We start from the raw sequence: 26,404 nt of genomic DNA, 5'->3' as shown, positions 1-26,404 counted from the left end.
ATGAAGAAGATTACAGTGACCTAATCTGTTAATTTTTCTTTTATTCTATTTTGTAATCTTACTCTCTCAGATATAGAAACATTTGGATCAATGCCAATTAGTCTAATTGGATTTTTTAATAAGTGGGAAAATGTTTTTTTAAGAACGCTTTTAAGCTTTTATGGTGAGCTCAACAAAGGTCAAATCACTTGAGCAAATTGCTTTAAAAACAGCCTACCAGCTCCACTGAAAGCTCCCCACACTTCAGGATCAGAGTGTGTGGACAGCGCATTTTTCCAGGTGAATTTCCAACCCCTGAAAACTAGGTATTTACCAAGGAAAAGCTGCCACAATCCTAACAACAGTAGTAAAATGGTACAGCTCTGACCCAGGATGTCTGTTGTCATGACAGGAAGGTGGTAATGCAATACTGACCTGGGACACTTACCAAAGATATGGTTGTCACTTGATTTCCATGCCTGTGCTGGAGAATTCTTAAGAAAAATACCTACTGGACTTGAGATGTGTCTACATTCCCTTTTTCATCCTTAAGCAAATGTGGCAGAGTCAGAAATAGAACCTTGGTGGTTCCATCCTTTCCTTGCTGCCATTGCCCCCTTCACCTAGCACTTAATAACTGGTGGTACACGAACTATATTTTATTTTGAGCTGTAATATGTAACCAGAACAAACAGAGGACACAGGAAAGGTGGAGAAAAGTTAGATATATAAGCAAGAAAAAGTGAGTTATTGATTGTATTGACTGGTCTGTTAACTTCTGACATTGCAATAAAGTCTTATTTATTTGTATACAGAAGACTCAATTACATAGATACATATCATTTTAACAACTGGGTTATTTACAGGAGAATTGCAGCTTCATAAATAATACAGACCTGAGATTTCTCAAGCTGGTGTTTACTCATTGTTACCTAAGGAAGTTATGTTGGCTACTGGGCCAGTTCAGTGCAAAGACATGTGGGCAGCCTCACAATAGGATGGGGGAGAAGGTAAGTAAGGGGTGCTCAGCCTCTCTGAGTCATGCTGTAAATAATTCCTGCAACATGAGACCCTGGACAGAGCTGCTCAACTATTTTCACTGCTGCCAAAGCATGATAACCAGGCAGCTTGTCAGTGAAATAACTAGGTAATGTGACTTTAATCTTCTCATCTTCACCTTCATTTCCCCATGCAAAACAATTGCATTTCAGATTTTCATTTTTTATATATATTTTTTTAAAATAAATGTCTTTTCTTGTTTATTTTTATTTATTTATTTGAGAGCAACAGACACAGAGAGAAAGACAGATAGAGGGAGAGAGAGAGAATGGGCGCGCCAGGGCTTCCAGCCTCTGCAAACGAACTCCAGACACGTGAGCCCCCTTGTGCATCTGGCTAATGTGGGACCTGGGGAACGGAGCCTCGAACCGGGGTCCTGAGGCTTCACAGGCAAGCGCTTAACCGCTAAGCCATCTCTCCAGCCCATTTTTTATATTTTTAAGTAGAAACTTTGTATGGACACATCATGTGTTGGTACCATCATTTCCCTGTCTCCACTCCACCCAGAGCCCTATTCAGTGGAGTTGCTGTTATTCACCATAGGATTGTGGATTATGAGTCGTGACAGTGACTGTCAGTCATTGCTGGGATGGGCAAGGCCTCTGGATGTTCCCTCTCACCTTCCCTGAGCCAAAGTGGATATTTTTCTTTTTGTATGTTTTTATGAGAGAGAGAGAGAATTGGTGCTCCAGGGCCTCCAGCCAGTGCAACCAAACTCCAGACGCACACCCCACCTTGTGCTCATGTGCGGCCTTGTGAATTCATGTCACCTTGTGTATCTGGCTCATATGGGACCTGGAAAGTCAAACATGGGTTCTTAGGCTTCACAGGCAAGCACCTTAACTGCTAAGCCATCTCTCCAGCTTAGTAGATGTGTTTTAAATCTACGATAGTGTTGAGTTCTCAGCAACTTCTGGATTTCTGTTTTGGTGTGCTTTGAGTATTCTCAGTGTCTGTCTCCATCACCCTGGTGCAGGTTGTCAGGCTCACCATGGGAGCAGTGCTCTTGCTCATCTCACCAATTCCTCTGTTTCACCTGGGCCCTAGTTGCTGTGTGAGGGATGGTTCATCTCTCACCAGGAAGTCAGCTATCTTTTCTTGTCTTGTTTAGAAATTTTGGTTGTCCTCAGTTCTTACTACCTTCTGAAAAAGAAAATCAGACTCTCCAATGAAGACTGAGATCAGCATAAGTTAAAAGAAATTCTTAATTTAGAGAAATTTTGATGGGTATAGCCTCTCTTTTGTCCAGATTAGTGAGAGATTCTCATTGGAGTCCCAATTCTTGGTCTCCATAGGATGTTGACTTGGTTTCCAATTCTAGCTATGGATTAAACAAGAAGGCTATGACTTAAAAGAAGTTTTCTGAGGGCTGCAGAGACGGCTCAGTGGGTAAAGTGCTTACTATGCAAGCATGACAACTTTGGATCCCCAGAACTTAAAGCTGAGCACAGTAGTGAGTGTATGTAATCCCAGCCCTATTGCAGCGAGATGGGAGGCAGAGACAGGAGAATCCTGGAAGCTTGCAGGCCAACATCTGGCTTTCTCCTCTGTGAACAACTAGAAACTGCCTCAAACAAGGTGGAAGGCAAGTACCAACATTCAACATTGTTCTCAGACCTCCAGAAACATGCTATGCCACATATATGACCCCCACATGCACACACAGATATTTTTTAAGGTTTTATAAGTAGGATTCAGAAGTCCCAAAAGTCTTATTTTGGTGGGCAAATTGATTAAGCAAGTTGCTTTAAGATAACTTGATGACTCCTACTAAAACTTTTCTAAATTCAGAGATAGCTTATGCCATGTCCTGCTTTATGACATGAGAGGGACCTCCTGGTCCTGTGACAGGCACACCTTACAGATCATTCAGGTGATTTCCCCAAATTGCTCTTTCTTCCAGCTTCCTTGCTGGGCAGCACACTCCAGAGGACTCAGCAACTATATCTGGTCTTCATTCAGGAAATATGCCTGAGAATGAATGAACTGATTAAGCAATGAGAGGTGTGATGACATGAGATTCTTTTTGTGTCCCTAGCATCTTCTGAAACACCCTCCACCTGGTAATAACCTAATAAAAAGACCAGTAAGAAAATGAATGAGCAATTTTGACATGAGGAGGTTCACAGTTGGTTTGGGGACTTGGGGTTCTTGGGGCTCAGGACTTACAGGTAACCCTCCCTTTAGGACAAGGGATGCACTCACAGGCTATTGGCTCCTGTAAGAATCCGTGCTGGGCTGTGAGCAATTATTTGCTACTTAGGAACCTCTGAAGTCTCTTTCCTGCCTGGTCCTTACTTAACTCCTTGCTTTCAGGTCTATTTTAATATACATAGTGCTTGTGCCACACTTAATAGACCTGAGGTGTTTTTTTTCTATTTTGGGACTCACATCAGACCCTACTCCAGCCCACTGTAGATTCCTAGGTACCAATGGAATCTAGGAATTACTAGTCATTTTTCTGAAAAAAAATTTCCTTTTACACTGGAAATATAGATTCTTTCATTCTTTTTCCACTACAGCTCACACAAAAGGGCATGTATGTGTTCCCTAGACTCAAGCTTCCCTGTGCCTGAGCCAAAAGCCTCCATCACATGCACAAAAAGCCTTTGTGAGTTTGTGGGGAAGGCACTACTCCCTGTTCTGTACACACCAGAGCAGAGACTGGCTTCCAGCTCAGCGCTGCCTGCTCTGCCACCAAGCCTTTCCTGCCTGCTGCCTGGTCTGGGCCCTGGGCCAGGTGGAAGAACATCTACCAGTGCACAGTGCCCTTGGCAAGTTGGCCCTTGTCCCCTACACAGATCCAGGGCAGGATGATTGCATTGACTAAGTGTTTACTATGTGCCAGAAACTGTGATCAGCTGGTCATTCCAGTGGATTCTTGGATTTAATCCACACTCAGGAGGAAAGAACATTCTTATCTTAGTCTTGTAGATGCCAAAATTGAGGTGAGAAAGATTTAGCAACTTGCTTTAGGTTGCATGCTGCAGAAGTGGCAGAGATAGGCAATCCCATTTCAGAATGGTGTCCTCTTCCTCCTGAGGCTTGAATGTTCTCGGAAATCTTGGGTTGGCCCTTGGCAAGGAGGCTGCATCCTTGCCTTCTCCCCACCCAAACCATGAGCACCTGCATCTCTGTCCTGGACGTACTGCCAGAGGAAGCTTTGGGTCTTGGGTACTTGGCTGCCTGATAGTGTTGGCATATCTCACATCAGCAGCAAGTAAGAAGTACAGAATAGCATGCCTGTCATAGTGGGTGCTGATGGAGGCAGGCAGGGAGTTGTCGGCCACAAGTCCTGGGATAAGAGAAGGGAGAGCTAGCTGCCTGAGGCAAGAGAGGCAGAGGGGACTGAAGGTTGCTGAGGGAGCATGGACTTGACGATGGGCTCAGGAAAGTGAGGAGGAATAGGGAATCTGGGGACTTGGAATTCCAAAATGCACTGGTTAGAAACATCAAACAGAAGCTCCACAAGATTTTAGATGACATTGCATCTAAATTCTCCCATTGTCCAGGCTCCCTGAATATTTCCTCTGGACTTGAAGTCATGTGTGAGTATTAACCACACGAGTGTTTAAGTATACAGGTCCCTCTAAAGTGGCTCCTTGTTAGAGAGCACACTCTTCAAACACAGTGGTTTCTTTAATTAATGTCTGCCTGGTTTCATCATTTCAAAATTCACTTGTGATTGGACAAGTGTGGATCCTTAACTGCTGAGCAATTTCTAAAGCCCTATTGGACTATTTTAAAGAGAGGATATCACTGAGTAGCCAAGATTGGCCTTGACCTCACAGTCTTCCCACTTCAGTCTCCCAAGTGCCAACATTTCCAGTGAGTTTCATCACACTCAGATTTGGAATATGATTTTAAGGACCTGCTCTTTTTATGAGTTATAGTTATGATATCATGTTGATGGTTTTCACAAATCCTAAAGAATCTTATTTTCAAAAATGTAGATGCACCTGAGTGGCCAACACTGTCTTTCTTGACAAATGAAACATCTAGGAGTAGCTGATCACACCTTCAGATCTTGTAGCAATATCACGGCTCTGCTGAGCAGAGTTTTGTCTACCCACAGATCGCCACTCTCTGCTTGCTAAACCTGAGAGATGACACTGTCAGAAAGGCCAACCAGACAGTACCAGATGTTCTGTTTTTAGCTGACCCTTCAAGGAGATGCTGTTTGTCACCAAATGCTTCTTCCTGTACAAAAATTACATAGATAGGATCATCCATCTCTCCCGTCTCACTTCAGGATCTCAAAATGAAACTTGTTCTCTTTCACTGAGCAGGGGAAGATATCCCCCAACACCCAGGTGCTGGGGCTATTCTCACAGAAGGATCCCAGTGCACAAGTGACCTCATAGCACACCACATTGGCCACAGCCTTGCTGACTGGGATGGTCAGGAGAACTGCAGGATAGATGCACGTTTGCCTACCCTGGCTAGCAGGAGTGAGTACTCTTCTTTTACCGATCATGGCTCTCGTCTTTCTTGCCTTCTAAAGAATTGGTAAAATATTCAATAAGAAAGTTGCCCTGCTACAAACACCAACTGTGCTGCTTCATGGTCCCCTACACTGTGCGCTCTCCCACCTTTCAGGAGTTTATAAACCAAGCATGGCTCAGCTGCAGTGGTCTGTGACAAAGGCCCACCAGTGTACATAAATGCTCTTCATTGCATACACCCAGAGGTTTGCAGACAATCCACAGACCTGTGTACAATTCAATTTGAGCAGAAATTCAGGAAAACTTGAATTCTAATTTGAATCCTCCTCTTCCTTTCCTCCTTTCCTACAAAACAAAGCAAACAAAAACGAAACAACCAGCAAAAACTGTGAGTTTGGCTCATACCTTCTGAACATTAATTCTACTGTCAAGGATGACTATGAATGCTGAATTACATCACAGATGCCAACCTTTCAACCATGTCACTAGACTGTCATCTGTTCTCATTCCCATGTCCTGATCTTAACCTATTTCTTCTAAATAGCATATCTTAGTCACCTGTCATATTCTACCACAAATTCTAATCCACAAAATCTGTAGGCTATTAAGAACTGCATATAAGGTGGGTATGGTAGCACACACCTCTAATCACAGCACTTGGAAAGCTGAGGTAGAGAGGTTGCTGTGAGTTTGAGGCCAGTCTGGGGCTACAGAGTGTGTTACAGATTAGCCTAGATCCTGCTTCAAAACAAATAAAAGAATTGCACATAAATTGCTAGTTTATTCCACTGCCTAGTCTCTGTGCCATGTTACTGATACTTGAAAGCCAATGAGTAAAGAATACTGAAATAAGTTATCCATTCCAAGATGTACAGATCCCCCTCCCCGACCAAACACACATTTTAATGTGACACCTTAGGAACATCTAAGCATGAAACTGGTATGTGCCCTATAATCAGAGGAACATGGAGATTACATGACAACTTTTCCTCTTAGTGCATAATGAAACATTCATTATTTTGACATCATTAGCATCTCAGATTTGATGAAATACAAAATATATTTTTTAGCTTTAAATGAATTAAAACTTCTACTATAGCACCTTTATACCACTGTATTTAGGGCTAGCTCTGGGTCTTATTTTTATTTCAACACTAAAGTTCTAAGTACAGATATGAGCTCAAAAAGTAGATTCTTAAAATAATTTATAACAAGGTTCCAAGTCATGTTTCTTGCATATTTATATAACAGGAAAAGTGACAGAGCACCCTAGATAAGTTAACTAAGTAAATGGAAATTGCCATATATTAGAAACTATCTTCTAATGGAGTTAAAATGTTGATAAAAACAACCTGAACTAGTTCTGGGAGCCTTTGTTCTGTCTAACTTAGAGCAGAGCGAAGCACCCAAAAAGGAGAGCAAGACCGTCTTTACTTAAGAGGACAGAAGAGTCCACCCTGCCTCTGCTCATGACATTGTGCCCTATGGACGCACTCACACTAACAGCATGTTTTAGCAGTGATTCTTCAATTACAGTGATGATAAGAAATAGTCTAAGGGAGAGGAAAATGGTGAGAGTCATATGAATTGGACCAGTATTTTTTTTTTTTTTTTGGCTGGTTTTATTTACGATCAGCTCCCAGAGAGAAAAGAGAATCTAACCAACAATTTAGTGACAGGACATTAATTTGGGCGTTCAGAGTTGAGTCCTACTTAATCTGATTAGGAATGTGACGGTTTGTTAACTCATCTCTGGAGAAGGTTTTGGAGTTCCCTGGGATTTGCTTCTACTGTGTTGGGCAGTATTCTTTTCTTCCCAAACAATAGAGGACTGAGAGGCTCCATTATTGTAAGGGTTGCTAACTAGGTGCGATGCTACAATTTCATGCAATGTAATTCTGCTGGAGCATTTCCTCCTGTCCTTTGCTGAGTTCTGAATGACCCTACTTACACCAATCTTGAGTAACAAGATTGATTGCTAATGCTACCCTTTTGGAGTACCTGCAGAAATGCAGTTTTATTTCCACTTTAAGGGATTTAAAATTTTTATTCTGCTTTTTTTTTTTTTTTTTTTTTTTTTTATTAAGTGGTGTTATGGTCCTTTTGCAAGAAATGTGGTGTTCTGAACTGAAACAGATAGGCCAGACTCCTGTCTTCATGTATCCTCACAAATGGACAGGCAATGACATGGATATGGAGGAGAAGGTGGTCAGGAAAATTGTCAGAAATCACAGCTCGCTGACACTGGACTAGATGTGGTGGCGTCGCTCTTGTGTTTTTGAAGGGATAAGTATGTTTCCCCTCCAGGAGGTGGGCTAGCTCGTCCTGCTGTGATGCCATTGCCTGGGACTCCTCCAGGGCTTCCTCTGAAGAGCCATCATGGAAAGCGGCTCTGGTTGAGACTTCCTGTCAGGTCTCTTCCTCTCTGCCTCTCAGCCCTCCCCAGCTCCTGTGGTAGCATGGGAGAGCCTACTACAGTTGCATGATAAGTCAGGAATCTTGGGTACTCTAGTGCATTAAGTACTACCTGTATTTTTAAAAATAATTTTATTGGTTTAGTTGCAAGCAGGGAGGGTGGAGGAGGGGAAGGCTGGTTGTACTAGGCCCTCTTGCCATTGTAAGTAAATTCCAGATGCATTTGCCACTTTGTGTATCTGGCTTTATGTGGGTACTGGGGAATTGAACCTGGCCTAACTACTGGAAAAAACAGTCAGTCAGTCAATCAATTCTTTGATCAAACCATTTAAGAAGGGTTTAGGCAGTTAGTCTTTGTGCCAGGAGGAATAAAAGGAATCTGCATGGTGATTCTTCAAATCCTACCATGTTAATAGAAACTCATAATTGCTCTGGGACAGATCAGCTACTCTATGACAAGACCACAGAAGATGGGAAATGCTATGAATTCTTAGTTAGGCTACGTTTTCCAGCTTAAAACATTGTCCATAAAGGGGTTGGAAAGACAGCTCAGACCATGAAGGGCTTACTATGCAGGCATGAATACCAGAGTTCTACCCCCAGCACCCCACATATGTGCTGTGTCTGTAATCCCGGCACTTGTGATGACCCCAGCACCCCACAGATGTGCTGTGTCTGTAATCCCGGCACTTGTGATGACCCCAGCACCCCACAGATGTGCTGTGTCTGTAATCCCTGCACTTGTGATGACCCCAGCACCCCACACATGTGCTGTGTCTGTAATCCTGGCACTTGTGATGACCCCAGCACCCCACACATGTGCTGTGTCTGTAACCCTGGCACTTGTGATGACCCCAGCACCCCACACATGTGCTGTGACTGTAATCCCTGCACTTGTGATGACCCCAGCACCCCACACATGTGCTGTGACTGTAATCCTGGCACTTGTGATGACCCCAGCACCCCACAGATGTGCTGTGTCTGTAATCCCGGCACTTGTGATGACCCCAGCACCCCACAGATGTGCTGTGACTGTAATCCCTGCACTTGTGATGACCCCAGCACACCACAGATGTGCTGTGTCTGTAATCCCTGCACTTGTGATGACCCCAGCACCCCACACATGTGCTGTGACTGTAATCCTGGCACTTGTGATGACCCCAGCACCCCACAGATGTGCTGTGACTGTAATCCCGGCACTTGTGATGACCCCAGCACCCCACACATGTGCTGTGACTGTAATCCTGGCACTTGTGATGACCCCAGCACACCACACATGTGCTGTGACTGTAATCCTGGCACTTGTGATGACCCCAGCACCCCACAGATGTGCTGTGACTGTAATGCCGGCACTTGTGATGACCCCAGCACACCACACATGTGCTGTGACTGTAATCCTGGCACTTGTGATGACCCCAGCACCCCACACATGTGCTGTGACTGTAATCCCTGCACTTGTGATGACCCCAGCACCCCACACATGTGCTGTGACTGTAATCCTGGCACTTGTGATGACCCCAGCACACCACACATGTGCTGTGACTGTAATCCTGGCACTTGTGATGACCCCAGCACCCCACACATGTGCTGTGACTGTAATCCCTGCACTTGTGATGACCCCAGCACCCAACAGATGTGCTGTGCCAGTAATCCCGGCACTCGTGATGACCCCAGCAGCCCACAGATGTGCTGTGACTGTAATCCCTGCACTTCTGATGACCCCAGCACCCCACAGATGTGCTGTGACTTGACTGTAATCCCTGCACTTGTGATGACCCCAGCACACCACACATGTGCTGTGACTGTAATCCCTGCACTTGTGATGACCCCAGCACCCCACAGATGTGCTGTGTCTGTAATCCCGGCACTTGTGATGACCCCAGCACCCCACACATGTGCTGTGACTGTAATCCTGGCACTTGTGATGACCCCAGCACCCCACAGATGTGCTGTGCCTGTAATCCCGGCACTCGTGATGACCCCAGCAGCCCACAGATGTGCTGTGACTGTAATACCTGCACTTCTGATGACCCCAGCACCCCACAGATGTGCTGTGACTGTAATCCCTGCACTTGTGATGACCCCAGCACACCACACATGTGCTGTGACTGTAATCCCTGCACTTGTGATGACCCCAGCACCCCACAGATGTGCTGTGTCTGTAATCCCGGCACTTGTGATGACCCCAGCACCCCACACATGTGCTGTGACTGTAATCCTGGCACTTGTGATGACCCCAGCACCCCACAGATGTGCTGTGTCTGTAATCCCGGCACTTGTGAAGACCCCAGCACACCACACATGTGCTGTGACTGTAATCCTGGCACTTGTGATGACCCCAGCACCCCACAGATGTGCTGTGACTGTAATCCCGAAACTTGTGATGACCCCAGCAGCCTACAGATGTGCTGTGACTGTAATCCCTGCACTTGTGATGACCCCAGCACCCCACAGATGTGCTGTGCCTGTAATCCCGGCACTTGTGATGACCCCAGCAGCCCACAGATGTGCTGTGACTGTAATCCCTGCACTTCTGATGACCCCAGCACCCCACAGATGTGCTGTGTCTGTAATCCTGGCACTTGTGATGACCCCAGCACCCCACACATGTGCTGTGCCTGTCATCCCGGCACTGTGATGACCCCAGCAGCCCGCAGAGGTGCTGTGTCTGTAATCCCTGCACTTGTGATGACCCCAGCACCTCACAGATGTGCTGTGTCTGTAATCCCTGCACTTGTGATGACCCCAGCAGCCCACACATGTGCTGTGTCTGTAATCCCTGCACTTGTGATGACCCCAGCACCCCACACATGTGCTGTGACTGTAATCCTGGCACTTGTGATGACCCCAGCACCCCACACATGTGCTGTGACTGTAATCCTGGCACTTGTGATGACCCCAGCACCCCACAGATGTGCTGTGTCTATAATCCTGACACTTGTGATGACCCCAGCACCCCACAGATGTGCTGTGTCTGTAATCCCGGCACTTGTGATGACCCCAGCACCTCACAGTTGTGCTGTGTCTGTAATCCTGGCACTTGTGATGACCCCAGCACCTCACAGTTGTGCTGTGTCTGTAATCTCGGCACTTGTGATGACCCCAGCACCCCGCAGATGTGCTGTGTCTGTAATCCCTGCACTTGTGATGACCCCAGCACCCCACAGATGTGCTGTGTCTGTAATCCCTGCACTTGTGATGACCCCAGCACACCACAGATGTGCTGTGTCTTTAATCCCTGCACTTGTGATGACCCCAGCACCTCACAGTTGTGCTGTGTCTGTAATCCTGGCACTTGTGATGACCCCAGCACCTCACAGTTGTGCTGTGTCTGTAATCCCGGCACTTGTGATGACCCCAGCACCCCACAGTTGTGCTGTGTCTGTAATCCTGGCACTTGTGATGACCTCAGCACCCCACACATGTGCTGTGACTGTAATCCCTGCACTTGTGATGACCCCAGCACCTCACAGATGTGCTGTGTCTGTAATCCTGGCACTTGTGATGACCCCAGCACCCCACAGATGTGCTGTGTCTGTAATCCCTGCACTTGTGATGACCCCAGCAGCCCACAGATGTGCTGTGTCTGTAATCCCTGCACTTGTGATGACCCCAGCACCCCACAGATGTGCTGTGACTGTAATCCCTGCACTTGTATGACCCCAGAACCCCACACATGTGCTGTGACTGTAATCCCTGCACTTGTATGACCCCTGCACCCCACAGATGTGCTGTGACTGTAATCCCTGCACTTGTGATGACCCCAGCACCCCACACATGTGCTGTGCCTGTAATCCCTGCACTTGTGATGACGCCAGCACCTCACACATGTGCTGTGACTGTAATCCCTGCACTTGTGATGACCCCAGCAGCCCACAGATGTGCTGTGCCTGTAATCCCTGCACTTGTGATGACCCCAGCACCCCACAGATGTGCTGTGCCTGTAATCCCTGCACTTGTGATGACCCCAGCACTCCACACATGTGCTGTGCCTGTAACCCTGGCACTTGTGATGACCCCAGCACCCCACACATGTGCTGTGCCTGTAATCCCTGCACTTGTGATGACCCCAGCACCCCACAGATGTGCTTTGCCTGTAACCCTGGCACTTGTGATGACCCCAGCACCTCACAGTTGTGCTGTGTCTGTAATCCCGGCACTTGTGATGACCCCAGCACCCCACACATGTGCTGTGACTGTAATCCCTGCACTTGTGATGACCCCAGCACCCCACAGATGTGCTGTGACTGTAATCCCGGCACTTGTGATGACCCCAGCACCCCACACATGTGCTGTGCCTGTAATCCCTGCACTTGTGATGACCCCAGCACCACAGATGTGCTGTGCCTGTAATCCCTGCACTTGTGATGACCCCAGCACCCCACAGATGTGCTGTGCCTGTAATCCCTGCACTTGTATGACCCCAGCACCCCACATATGTGCTGTGCCTGTAATCCCTGCACTTGTGATGACCCCATTACCCCACAGATGTGCTGTGACTGTAATCCTGCACTCGTGATGACCCCAGCACCCCACACATGTGCTGTGCCTGTAACCCTGGCACTTGTGATGACCCCAGCACCCCACATATGTGCTGTGCCTGTAATCCCTGCACTTGTGATGACCCCAGCACCCCACAGATGTGCTGTGACTGTAATCCCGGCACTTGTGATGACCCCAGCACCCCACACATGTGCTGTGCCTCTAACCCTGGCACTTGTGATGACCCCAGCACCCCACACATGTGCTGTGACTGTAATCCCTGCACTCGTGATGACCCCAGCACCCCACAGATGTGCTGTGCCTGTAACCCTGGCACTTGTGATGACCCCAGCAGCCCACAGATGTGCTGTGTCTGTAATCCCGGCACTTGTGATGACCCCAGCACCTCACAGTTGTGCTGTGTCTGTAATCCCGGCACTTGTGATGACCCCAGCACCTCACAGATGTGCTGTGACTGTAATCCCTGCACTTGTGATGACCCCAGAACCCCACAGATGTGCTGTGCCTGTAATCCCTGCACTTGTGATGACCCCAGCACACCACAGATGTGCTGTGCCTGTAATCCCTGCACTTGTGATGACCCCAGCACACCACAGATGTGCTGTGACTGTTATTCCTGCACTTGTATGACCCCTGCACCCCACACATGTGCTGTGTCTGTAACCCTGGCACTTGTGATGACCCCAGCACCCCACAGATGTGCTGTGCCTGTAATCCCTGCACTTGTGATGACCCCAGCACCCCACACATGTGCTGTGCCTGTAACCCTGGCACTTGTGATGACCCCAGCACCCCACAGATGTGCTGTGCCTGTAATCCCTGCACTTGTGATGACCCCAGCACCCCACAGATGTGCTGTGACTGTAATCCCTGCACTTGTATGTCCCCTGCACCCCACACATGTGCTGTGTTTGTAACCCTGGCACTTGTGATGACCCCAGCACCCCACACATGTGCTGTGTCTGTAATCCCTGCACTTGTGATGACCCCAGCACCCCACACATGTGCTGTGCCTGTAACCCTGGCACTTGTGATGACCCCAGCACACCACAGATGTGCTGTGTCTGTAATCCCTGCACTTGTGATGACCCCAGCACCCCACACATGTGCTGTGCCTGTAACCCTGGCACTTGTGATGACCCCAGCACACCACAGATGTGCTGTGACTGTAATCCCGGCACTTGTGATGACCCCAGCACACCACACATGTGCTGTGCCTGTCATCCCAGGGCCTGCAATGCAGAGACAGGCAGGACCAAGAAGGAAGCCAACGAGATTGTCTAACCAAATATGTAATCTCCAAGATTCAGTGAGAGGCCATCTCAGTAAATAAGGTGGAGAGTTAGAAGAGGACACCAGATGTTGACCTCTGGCCTTCACATGCATGCACACACTCTGCATGTGCATTCCTACACACTTACACACACTTTACACGCACAAATGATTGTTCTTTAGATAGGAAACATGACATTTGGGTGGTGCAAAGACATTAATGTGCCTTTCTTGGGGGATTGTGATTTCACATCACAACTTTCAAGTGGAGTTTTATGTGGTTCAGTTGTATGTTGAAATGCTTCTTTCTATCCACCCAGTTATTAATGCTCTCTTATAATCTGGCTGCCCTGTGAGATCTCAAAATCTGGGGAAGTCACTGCCCTGTGACTATCTGAATACAGGCCTTTGGCAATCACAAAGGCAGCTGCTATGGATTGAGGTACACACATTTTCTCTGCTGGAAGTCTCTGAGACCTTGTACCATGCCTGTTATCAGAACTGACAGCACCCAGAGGCCATCATTTTCAATTGAAATAATGATCTGTTTTGTTGTGGCTCATGGTTGAATCGTATTCTTCATGTCATATCCATAGCCTCCTTGCCACTGAAGGGATGTGCAGAGTTCAGATTTCTGGTGTGCATCGATAGTCCTGGAGGAGAAGAGGGCAATGGTGTAACACCATCATTTCCACCGAGAATTCAGGCTATGCCACAGGTCTGAGCTCCTGTCACCAGGATGTAGCCAGCTCTATTTGACCGCATGTTCTTTTCATTCCTGGGTTTCTAGGTATTCATGGGAAGCTGCTGGTCAAGACTCTCAATTTAATGAACGCAGTTCAAACTTTTGCAATGAGACCTTCAACAGCAGCAGCCCTGTTATTCTGTGGGCCTATAAAGATAACCTTGCAGATATTAAAAGAAAAACCAGAATGTTACTGAAACAGGATAGGAAACTGGGATGTTTCAAAAACTACCACAACATCCTCTGACCTTTGAATTTGTATATTAAAAGCAAAATCCGCTGAGACAACAGAGCATTGAGGAGATAAAAGAAGCCTGGGGCCTCCTGACCTCTGCCCCTCTCTGTCTTTTGCCCTTCTTAAGGGACCTGGGTTCTAGTGGCAAGAACATTGGGCAAATCCATCAGGTTGTCCCCACCTGCCACTGCTCCAGGTAGCCAGTAAATAGCAATCATTTGAGTTTGTCTCTCTGTAGTAGGTTGAGGAGGTGGCCCAAAGTAAAGAGAGACTAACTAGCTAGCCCAGGCCACGGACCTGTGTATAGCTGTGGCACAGGGCTGAGCATGGAAGAAGTAAGACAGCAAGCTCCACAGATGAATGTAAACCCACAGGATACACAAGACCTTCTCCATCCAGGCAGCGCCTGAGCACTGCCTGTCAGTCAGGAAGAAAGACTTCATTTCATGGCCTATAATGTTGACAGTGGCCCTAAGCAAAGACTTTATTATTTTCTGGGAGAGGTGTGTTGATATGAACAAGGCATTTTAAAAATTACACCATTTTCAGAAATAAAATCTGTTTCTAGGCTGTTTCAACCCACATTTATTACATTATATGTAGCTCCATCGCATTGAGAATGTCACTCTCCAGACATCACCTATGTACATGCATGTGCCCATGTCATGGGTCAAAGCTGGCCTGCAGGAGGTCTAGAGATGAGTTAGTCTTCACCCAAAAGAACTTAAACTCTTATGGAGATGGCAAAGACTACCCTAGAGCTCTTTATCTCCCAATAGCATGGTGTGGAATTTTACTAATGTCTGATGGCTCTCTTTTCACCTTTCTCTGAGAAAAGTATTTACAGAAATTGAAACCATTATTGGTCTAGATATTATAAGAGTTCAGCTCCACTTTTATTAGATGGATATGAAAACAAATGATAAAATAAATTGTTGGAAAAGACTAAAGGGAGATTTTGTAAATTCTGAGTGCATGGCAACTCAATTTACATGTAGAATTGAAATTACTGAATAATTGTTGTCAGTACTACAAAAAACATCTTCTGATAACTAAGTCCAAATAAGGGATTTTTGAGGGCTATTGTATGCTTCTGTAGATACCCCAAACCTCCCTTTAACTTTCATATGTATATACAGCCTTACCATAAAGACCAGCCTTTAGAATACCAAAGAATTAGACCCCTCAGTGAAAGCCAAGCTACCCTCCCCAGAGGCCACATGAGTCACTGCTGGACAAAAAGGAGTACATTTTTCACATTAACATCATCAGACATTCACTGTTCTCCAGGCCTCAGTGGGTGACATTACAAGTACCTGACAACATAATTTGCAAAAATGCATAAACCCTGATATGAACTAATGAATGTCTGATTTTCAAGTGTGAATTATACAGTCAGTTGCTTTATGTAGAGTTAAATTCCACAGAAAGTCTATGTAGTATTCTGTTCATAAAGATGTGCATGTGGTGTCATACAAAAGTCATGACTGGCAATGAAGTAGCAAGCAGTGACAGAGGCTCTGAACAGATTTTTACAGACACCACCACTCCCTTACTGGCATTTAGTAATCTTGAAGAAATTGAAAGAAAGGAGAGTTTAATTTAGAGGGGCCTTCTGCCCTGCCTAGCCGGGGTTCACCGGCCCAGCACGAAGTAATAATGCATTCAACTGTCCATCTTATAATAAGTAACCTTTGCATCGCCTCAGTTGCTGGGAGGAACTAGAGACAGTGGTTAAGGATCGGAGGAAACACCGAGAGACCCAGAAATCCCTGTGGCCCTCATGTGGTTAGGTCTGTGCTGATGCACAGGAGAGAGCCCCACACTCACCCTTCTGAAGACCCCATTCATTAGAAATGCACTGGTCATCGACAAGGGACCTCTCTGCCCTGCTGTCCATCAGAAACACACGGGAGACTTTTGGAATGATCACGTCAGCTCTGCGGTCCTTTTTTCCTCACACTGCCACTGTTACCACATCATCTTTACAAAAGCAGCGAGGTAAGGCTCCAGAAAGAAGTCTACCTCACAGTAGTAAAACTCTTCTATTTTCTTCTCAGAGTTACTTATGTGGAAGACTACTCCAAAACAGAGGCTAATTTGGAGCTCTACACTGAAGTGCACATCTGTTCTGTTGGAGTAACTGAAAGGCACCAACCCTGGCTTGCCTGAATTAATACAAACCTTCTGCAGCAAAACTTAAAAGAAAAAGGAATTTACAAAACAAAAATGAGTTTGCTATAAGGAACAGAATGACACTCACCAGTGATGGTCACAAAAAGCCTGAGCTTGACTGAATCGGGAGGGTAGAGAATGGAAGGTTCAGTATTAACAAAACAGGATTGGGTTGCCACACTCTTTTTTTTTTTTTTTTTTTAACAACTAAACAATCAAGCTTTAGCTAAGCACACTAGCCAGTCTCCTAATCAGTCTTCCATAGTCTTCATCATTGGTGACCTGCCTTTCTCCTAACTGCTTAATCCTGGCTTCTCTGTAATTGCTTCATATTATGATCCTTTAAAACCTTTCACATGCCTTGAATTGTGAACAAATTATAATTCCAAATATGTGTCTGAGATTGAGTCTACCCCTTACTAAACTGGAAGTCAGATTCGGATGAAAGTATGTGAGGAAACTGGGATGGGTATGGGAGCCATGCCAGCTACACATAAAGTGAACAGTGTGAGATGGCCCAGTGCTTAAAGGTGCTTGGTTGCAAAGCCTGATGGCCCAGGTTCAGTTACCTAGTACCCGTGTAAACCCAGATTCACAAAGTGGTACATGTATCTGGAGTTCATTTGCAGTGGCAGGAGGTCTTGGTGCACCCATTCTCTCTCTCCCTTTCTTTCTGCTGCAAATAAGTCAATAAATTTTTAAAAAGAGAGTGGTCTGTTGTACTCAGAGCAAGGGATGCTCAGACTTTCCTGGGCCACATACAGCTAAATAAACCACTGCTCCCTGTCATCCTCAGTCCTCGGGGAGTTAGAAAAATGTCCGCACAAACTCCTGCTCTCCCTCTCTGTTAACAGCTTTAACAGCTGTGACATTCTGGGCTCAAGATGTCCTGCAAATGATTCACAGGCCTGACTAAGAACCACCAGTTTAAGCCACAGTCTGTGGGAGAACTCTGGAGTGATGGCCAGGGTCCTTCTGCCATCTTTCCTGATTAAGCCACCACGGACTACAGAAGCTCTGCAGTCAGACCTCCACATCCTTGGTACCGACATCTGCAAATGGACACAACACAATTGAAACTTTTTGGAAAAGAATCTTCTCTGTACTGAAAATGTGCAAACATTTTTCTTGTCATTATTGTAAAACAATACAACTAGTTGTTTATTAGCATGTACAATCAACTATACCACTATCTACTTAGCATGTACATTGTATTTGGGAGTATGAAAATGTGCATAGGGTATATACAAGTATTATGGCAGTTTACATAAAGGCATCCTTGGGTTCTGGCATCCATGTTGCTCCTAGAAACAACTCCCAGCCTATTAAAGGATTTCTATTTGTGCATATATACCTAATTTTGTAATTTCTTAAATGACCTGTTACCTAGTTCAGTACCGTGATTGATTTTATGGTGTACAGTACATGGTTATAGTCAGCATGGTCTTATCTGATGGGAAAGAGAGCATGGGAGCTGCACACACATGGATAGGAGAGAGGGTTGAGAGGACTTGGAGAAGGTGACTTTTATGGACAACTTAAATAATAAAACACATTACCTTAAATTTTTATTTTGTTTATTTATTAGATGCAAGCAGAGAGAGATAGAGAGAAGAGAGACACACAGACAGAATGGGCATGACAGGGTCTTTAGCCACTGTAAATGAAATCCAGATGCATACACCACTTTGTGCATGTGGCTTTACATGGGTATTGGGGAATTGAACCTTGGTTTTTAGTCTTTACAGGCAAGCACCTAACTGCTAATCTTTTCTCACCAGCCCCCACATTGTTATTTAAATATCAATTTATTAAAGTATAATAATGAACAGGAATAGCACTTATATAGCAAGGATGTGCTATTTCAACACATTTACTCATATTACTCATATCACTATTCCTAACTTTTTGTTGTTGTTGTTGTTTTCAAGATAGGGTCTCGCTCTAGCCCAGGCTGACCTGGAATTCACTCTGTAGTCTCAGGGTGGCCTTGAACTCACAGTGATCCTCCTACCACTGCCTCCCGAGTGCTGGGATTAAAGGTGTGGCGCCACCAAGCCCGGCTATTCCTAACTTTTAAGTGAAAAAGCTGCTGCATCAAGCACTTAGGAAAGAAGTCCAAATTCACATTCCTATCTAAGTAGGAGAGCTACTTTTTTATTTATTTATTTTTATTTTTTGGTTTTTCGAGGTAGGGTCTCACTGTGGCCCAGGCTGACCTAGAATTAACTATGTAGTCTCAGTGGCCTCACACTCACAGCAATCCTCCTACTTCTGCCTCCAGAGTGCTGGGATTAAAGGCGTGTGCCACCACGTCCAGCTGAGAGCCACATTTAAACCTGGGCAGAACTTAAAATTTGAAATCATTCCCTTTAATGCTTATACAAAAAACTCCTTTCCATATCTACCTTAGTCAGGTTTCTGTTACTATGACAAAAATATGTGAGCTATTCAGCTTAAAAATGGGAAAGATGGCCTGGAAATATGGACCAGCAGTTTAAGGTGCTTGTCTGCACAGACTAATGACCTGGATTCAATTCCCCACTACCCACAAGAGCCAGATGCACAAGGTGGCACATGCATCTGGAGTTCATTTGCAGTGGCTAGAGGCCCTGGCACACCTATGCTCATTCTCTTGGTCTCTCTCTCTCTCTCGTGTGTGTGTGTGTGTGTGTGTATTGTGTTGGTCTGTCTCTCTCTCTGATTATAAATATAAGATTTTTAAAAATTGGAAAGGTTTATTTTGGCTCCTGATTTCAGTCAATGATCAGGCAGCTTCTTTGTTTTTTGGCCTGTGGCAAGGCAGCTTATAGTGGTGGAAAGTATTGGACTATCAAAGGTGTGAGCCTTGTGGTAGCTGGGAAGCAAAAAGTACCAGAGGAAGGAGTGAGGATCCCAATTTCCCCTTCAGAAGCATGCCCACAATAGCTCCACTTTTTTATGTTAACCCCAGTCTCCCAAAGGTTCCACCAGTTTCCCCCAGCATCACAGGCTAGCAACAAAGCTTTCTACACACCAGCCTTTGATTTCCAATGGTTTATATTCAATAGAAGTAAGTAATCAAGTACACATCAGACATTTATCTTAAATAAGACCTTTTTTTTTAATTAACCGAATAGTCACCAAATGTGAGTGAAATGCCTCATCAATAAGGCTCCCAGTCAAAGAGAGACTAGGGAGAAGAGGAAAAGGGTGGGGGTGCAGGAGAAGGGAGTGGGTTGGGGTAAATTTGATTAAAAATACATTACATACATGTATGAACATTTCATCAGATCTCTTACTTTGTACAATTAATACTTGCTAATATATATATATATATATATATATATATATATATATATATATATATATATATATATATATTTAAATGGAACACACCAGTCACTGGAGAGCTGATGTAGAGGGCTGTCCTGGAATGCTTGGTCTCTAACTGTGTCACTTGTTTCCTAAGCATCTCGCCAAAATGGCCATCCCATTAACTTTGTGTTTTCATGTCTATTCCCATGGAACCACGTAGACACAAAGTCTCTGCCAGCATGCAGTTCATGCTGCTTCGAGTTGCTGAAAACTTCAGAAAATGTCATTTACTCATTTTGGCTGCCCAAGTCCCCTTAGGTTCTAACAAGAGCCGGGTAGGAGCTGCCTTCTACCAGACAGATTACTTTATGGTCCTACAAGGTTAAGCATGATACGTGTGTTTGGGGAAAATGGAGATGTGTGTTAAGAAGAAACATTACTTTCTGATCCAGGCAGAAGAGCATATATAATCTTCTTGAGAGCCCATGAAGACTTCATTTTACACACAAAATTGTGTGGAATTGCTCTGGACTGCATTGAACATGGAGTTTTGAGAATAGCCCACCTCAGAACAAGCTGCTGAGTGCCACTTAGGGCCGCAAAGCAACCAAGAATAAATGTAAGCAGATGTAGTCCGCATGACACACGCTCTTGTTGATGCCTGGACATGGTTCGTTCTTCTGATGGTTACAGGGGCATGCAGTTGGAACAGTCAACACTGACATTGGCATGGTGTACAAATTTATAAAAATTAGCATGCATATTTAATTGTTTAGGTGGGCTTTCAATTTTTCTGTGCATTGTAAAATTCTCTTAACAGTCTGGTATAAAAATCCAGGCCTGACAAGTTTTAAGGAAACAGCTAAATTTTATGAGTGATTTTCAGCCATTTGAAAATTAGCCTATATGAATATTTGACCAAAAGCATCATTTTAGGACTAAACAGAGACCATGAGATTCATTCTGCAAAAGGCCCTATTTTTCAAGCTTAATAAGTCACATATAAAGACTTCAGAAGAAAGATAGTTTGCATATAAGGGGGGATTGTTGGCATCTTCTAATTCTTCTGATCGGTCATCTCACCCTTGTTATTAAATGACAGCAATCAAAATGCCAAACATATTTTGACAGAATTTACTTTATAAAATGTCAGCAAGTCTGTGTTTTTATTAGTTTGTTCCAAATCAATTGAGAAATTTCAATAAAATGCTTGTAAGTATTCCCCAAGCAATGTCCATTCCTGACTTTCTGCACAAAAATATTACAAATTAATTAGATTTTCAGATTCCTGCATAATGGCTTTGCACGTTTATTGCTTAATCCTATTATAAAATTCTGTTATGATTGACACATCACCGTGCAGATTGAAGTCAATTGAATAATATGTAGCAGTCAATTTTATTTGTAGCTTAATATGCTGAAGCATTTTTTTCCACATTTCCATTATTTATAAATCTATCCCTTTAGAGAATATAGAAGAATTTCTTTTAAATGAGCCAATAATACCTTCTTTAAAATTTATAAGTGTGACAGAATTGTATCTTTTTTCCTTGGTCGTCCAGAGCTTGCCAGTAAACAGGGTTTGAATCATCTTCCACTTGCTTGCTATTCATAGGACAAGTGTCAGGGAAAGCACTTCTTGTTAAGGTTTGCTTGGAACTGGATTTCAACCACTGTTAGAAAACTCCCAAGAAAACAAAAGCTGCTAATTAGGAACCCTCAAAAATGGCTTCCTGTTTTCTTTGTTTGATTTTTATGCAAGCATTTCTTACTTCTGCCCTTACCATAACCATTCCATGTTATCTAGAAGCACACAGACCACAGATGCAAACCACTTTAATGAGTTGCTTAGAACTTCTTAGGAATCCATCTGGATTCCTGCAGAAGAATACATTCTCCCTCGCATAGCGGGGCTCCCTGAAGTGATGGTGGAATCTCTCTTCTTTCAATCAAGGATATTTTGAAGGGTGACATTGAAAAAGGCGGTGGTCATTCTTAAGACCCAGAGTGCCAGCATGCACGGAGAGACAGCCGAGGAGCATGAAGGAAAACGAGGGTGTCCTAGGAGGGGACAATGCAGGAGTGCAAGGTCCTGTCTCAAATTACAGCTTGTTTGGCTTTGGAAAATCCGCTTGATTACTCACCTGTGCACGAGTGCGGTTTCTACTCCACAGTGAACCGGCGCGCAAGGTGCCCACTGATGCGTAATGCAAGCCTTCCGTCACGGGATCGCGCAGCCTTTGCTGCTCCTTTTGCTCTTACCTTCTGCATGACTTCGGTCATCCTGAACGTCCCATGGCATCATCTTCTCTTTTGAATTCCAGGGGCCAGAGGAAGCACAGCACAGTCAGACCCAGGAACCCCCGAGCAACACCAGGCCAGTCAGACACACCCGCCATTCCCAGTCGGGCCACAGGTCAGTATCTCTCCGCTGCTTTCCATTAGGCTCCACATAGGTTTAACCACGTAAAAAACCAAATAAATAATAATTAGTTAAATCCAATTAATTCCAACAGAGCAAAGTTGGTGACATTGTTGTATGGGAAGCTGTATGACTACATTATTTATTAACTACCATCAAGAATATATGTTTGCAAAACTCTCTTCTTCAGTTTTAATCATGTGGAAAACGTTTTTTTTTTTTTTTGTTTGTTTGTTTTGTTTTTCTTAAAGTTAGTATATCTGTGCTGTTGGTTACAATGCAGTTTTCTTGAAAGTAAAACTTTAATGACTGGAGTGTGAAGAAAATTAAGTTATTTCAACCTTACTATAGCCATTTTTGAAATACAAGATGTGATTTAATATAAAAAAGTTAATGCAATTTTAATGCAAGTTCAGCTTATTGAGTTTGACAATACTGTACATCACACATAGCTCCTGCATTAATAAAGAAATACATTCATTACTTTTTAAAGTCCAATATTTGTTTTTTTGCAGCTTCTGATGTGAGTTATATAGAGCTGCAGAACACAATTTTAAAAGGCTGGGCTTTCTTTAACCTCTGTCATCTACTATGAAAGTTGTAGAGTTCATCCTGCTTTGATGGAGAGAACTCTTTAGGCCTTTTTCTCCCCTTTGCTGTCATTGTAGTTCCTGGTTCAGCACTAGGAGGACTTGCCCAAGTATAAATATTGAACTGGTCTCTACATGCTTATTCCAGTCTCCAAGAGATCTCCCAGTGCCCTAAGATCCCATCACCCTCCTCAAGGCCTAGACAACTCAGTGTCTACAGATGTGATACCTACAGGGAAACCTCCTGTATCCCCAAAGTCTAGAGAATTTTATGGGATATCAGCAACTGGCTTCCTTGTGCCGTAGGCACATAATGTCATTCCTCTTACCTCCTACATGTATATGTTTATGTGTGCCTGAATGTGTGCACATACTGGTCCTAACATGTCCCTCCAGGTTAGGTGAGCAGAATGGGGGACTCATAGCAGTGGTCGCTTTGTGACAAACTGGAGATAGAGACCCCCACTTTAAGCCCATAAATACAATGTTTAAAAGTCTACAGGCCCAAACTTCTGACCAACAATCAAGAGCCACTGCACGTCTCATCTTCCAGCTGCATATCATAATCAGCAGTGAAACATACCAGGATGGGAGAGCTAGCTTATAATTTTTATTATTATTATTATTATTATTATTATTATTCGATTTCATTATTATTCTGTTCATTTTGCCTCTGAAAGTGACTCTATTTTTCAAAAAGGTAAACAAGCTACTTGGAGTGAATTTAGAAAATATTTTAGGAGCTAGGCTATGGGGTCTAGAGCAGCAGTCCAAAACTAGGCTTCTAGCATCCTCAGAGCCTCTCCAGTCTCCCCTGAAGGGGTGCAGGAAGACTGGAGAGGAATGGCCAAAGATGGGGCATATCTGTCCATCCTTCTTCAGAACAGCAGCCCCAAGTAGGCTCCTCAAATCAGAGGAGGGGCAAAGCATGGACTTTGCAGCGGTCTACCTGGACTTCAGTGTGACCTCTCCATGTAACAGAAATGGAACTTCCCACAAGTTACTTATCTTCATGTACCTCATTGGTAGGGCACTGGTAGCAATAGAATAGTGTCTGGCTATTAAATATTGGGCTTTATAATGCTCATATTTAAATTTATTTTCCTTTAGAGACTTAATCTGCATTGAAGGAGAAAGTTGAACACCCTGATTAAGTTTTGTATTGGTTACTGAGTGTTGCAGTCAGGTTTGCACTGCTGGCAGAAGTCACCCAACCAAGAGCAGCTTGTGGGAAAAGAAAGGATTTATTTTGGCTTACAGACTTGAGGTGAAACTCCATGATTACAGGGAAATATGATGACATGAGCAGAGGGTGGACATCACCTCCTGGCCAACATCAGGTAGACAACAAGAACAGGAAAGTGTGCCAAACACTGACAAGGGGACACTGGCTATAATACCCATAAGTTTTCCCCCAACAATATACTGACTCCAGGAGGCATTAAGTCCCAAATCTCCATCAGTTGGGAACCTAGCATTCAGAACACCTAAGTTTATGGGGGAGACATGAATCAAATCATCACACCAAGGAAAAATGAGCATCTGATTATGTTTCACTCTGTTGCTCCATGAGGATGTGAGGAAAGTTCTGGATTAAGGACTGTAGACCAAATTACTCTTACAGTTACCAGTGTTTATCACAGCAGAGATCATTGCTTCATGACCTTGGTGAAGACCCCACTTCAACACTCAAGCAGGTTTCTCATTTGGCTGCCTTTCCACACCAATAAAGTATTACTGGGTCAATAGTGGACCTAAACATGTATTTTTATATAACAACTTTCACTGGTCAAAGAATGTTAGAGGAGGGCTGGGGAGATAGCTCAGCAATCCAAGGTGCTTGCTTGCAAACTTGATGGTCTAGGCTTGATTCAGCAGTAGCCACATAAAGCCAGATGTACAAGGTGCCTCATGTGTCTGGAGTTCATTTTCAGTGGGAAGAGGCCCTGATGCAACTATAACTTGCTCTCTTTCTATCTGCCTCTCTCTCTCAAATAAATAAATAAATATATTTTAAAAGAATGTTAGAAAAATAGCATTTTTAGATATAAAGATGAATAAAATTGATAATCTATTTCAGTTCTTGACATTATGCATATAAAATTTTAAGATTTTAATATTATCCATTTGTTTTTTCACCCAGATTTTCATATAACTAGCATTTTCTGCTTTCCCAGCCTCATCAAGATGATCCACATTCACGACTAAGCAGTGTCTCACCAAGCTTATCACTCTAACAAATGATTTTTAACATATTTTGAAATGTAATGCACATTTTACTCATTCATTTTTTTCCCTTTGAATCCTATCTCTAAGCTTTATCCTAGTAGTACAATCTGGATCAAACAGGTATAAGTGTATTTGCTGCTCTTGGCATGTATGTATTTCCATGAACCATAAATGTCCTGTGGTCATGGTTGTACATAAGAATGTAACTACAAGCTGCCTAGCATTAAAGAAACCTCTCATATAATTTTTGTTAATTGGACACTTGAAAATAATACTTTGGTGCTATTTTCTGAACAAAAACCCCCCACCAATTTCAATAAGATCTTTCTGGAACACTATAGAAAAAAATACATGAAGATGAAGGATTGCTTTTAGTAATATTTGAGCTCCTTGGAGGTCGTCTAAAAACTGAATGAAATTTTCCAAATTAGTAAGTGAGATATAATTTCAAACTATTTTTCAATCAACACAATCTCTTCTCTAGGACAGAGCATGCTTTTGCTATGACTTCATGGATTTTCTGACCTGAAAAAAATGGAAAGACCATGCTTTAGAAAGTGAGCCAGTCTCTCTTGTTTTGTTACAGCCTCTTCTGACGGCCCAGCAGTTAGCCTCTGCTGTGGCCGGGGTGATGCCGGGCGGACCCCCAGCCTTGAATCAGCCCATTCTCATCCCCTTCAACATGGCCGGACAGCTAGGTGGTCAGCAAGGCCTGGTCCTCACACTGCCCACAGCGAACCTCACCAACATCCAAGGGCTGGTAGCAGCAGCTGCAGCTGGAGGCATTATGACCCTGCCATTGCAAAATCTACAAGGTAAACAACCCTGTTGTCTCCCTGCGCCATGCAGAGCACTGCCCACTGGCAGCGTTCTATGAAGTGGCCAGGAAAGGTGCCCTGAATGGGAACGGGAGACAGAGCGGCCTGCACTCTGAGACTCACGAAAGGCTTCTGTAGGACGAGCATTTCCAGTTGTCTAATGATCTCACTTGCTCAAGCTGTGGCTTTGATTTCCTGTCACGAATAGGGAAGCCTTTCA

The 26,404-nt window shown here is 44.3% G+C and overlaps 1 protein-coding gene across 2 annotated transcripts in view; it reads left to right on the top strand.

Moving 5' to 3' along the window:
• Pou6f2 (POU class 6 homeobox 2) overlaps positions 1-26,404 on the top strand; it is a 482,646-nt gene that overhangs the window by 188,781 nt on the left and 267,461 nt on the right. For both annotated transcript variants that reach the window (XM_004668844.2, XM_004668845.2), the window contains 2 exons: positions 22,450-22,541; positions 25,953-26,181. In XM_004668844.2, coding sequence (XP_004668901.2) covers positions 22,450-22,541; positions 25,953-26,181 — 321 coding nt within the window. The remainder of the gene's footprint in view (positions 1-22,449; positions 22,542-25,952; positions 26,182-26,404) is intronic.

This window comes from Jaculus jaculus, chromosome 16 (assembly GCF_020740685.1).
Source record: "Jaculus jaculus isolate mJacJac1 chromosome 16, mJacJac1.mat.Y.cur, whole genome shotgun sequence".
NCBI lineage: Eukaryota > Metazoa > Chordata > Mammalia > Rodentia > Dipodidae > Jaculus > Jaculus jaculus.
Note: the sequence above shows the minus strand (reverse complement) of the source record. Positions and strands in the feature narration are given on the sequence as shown.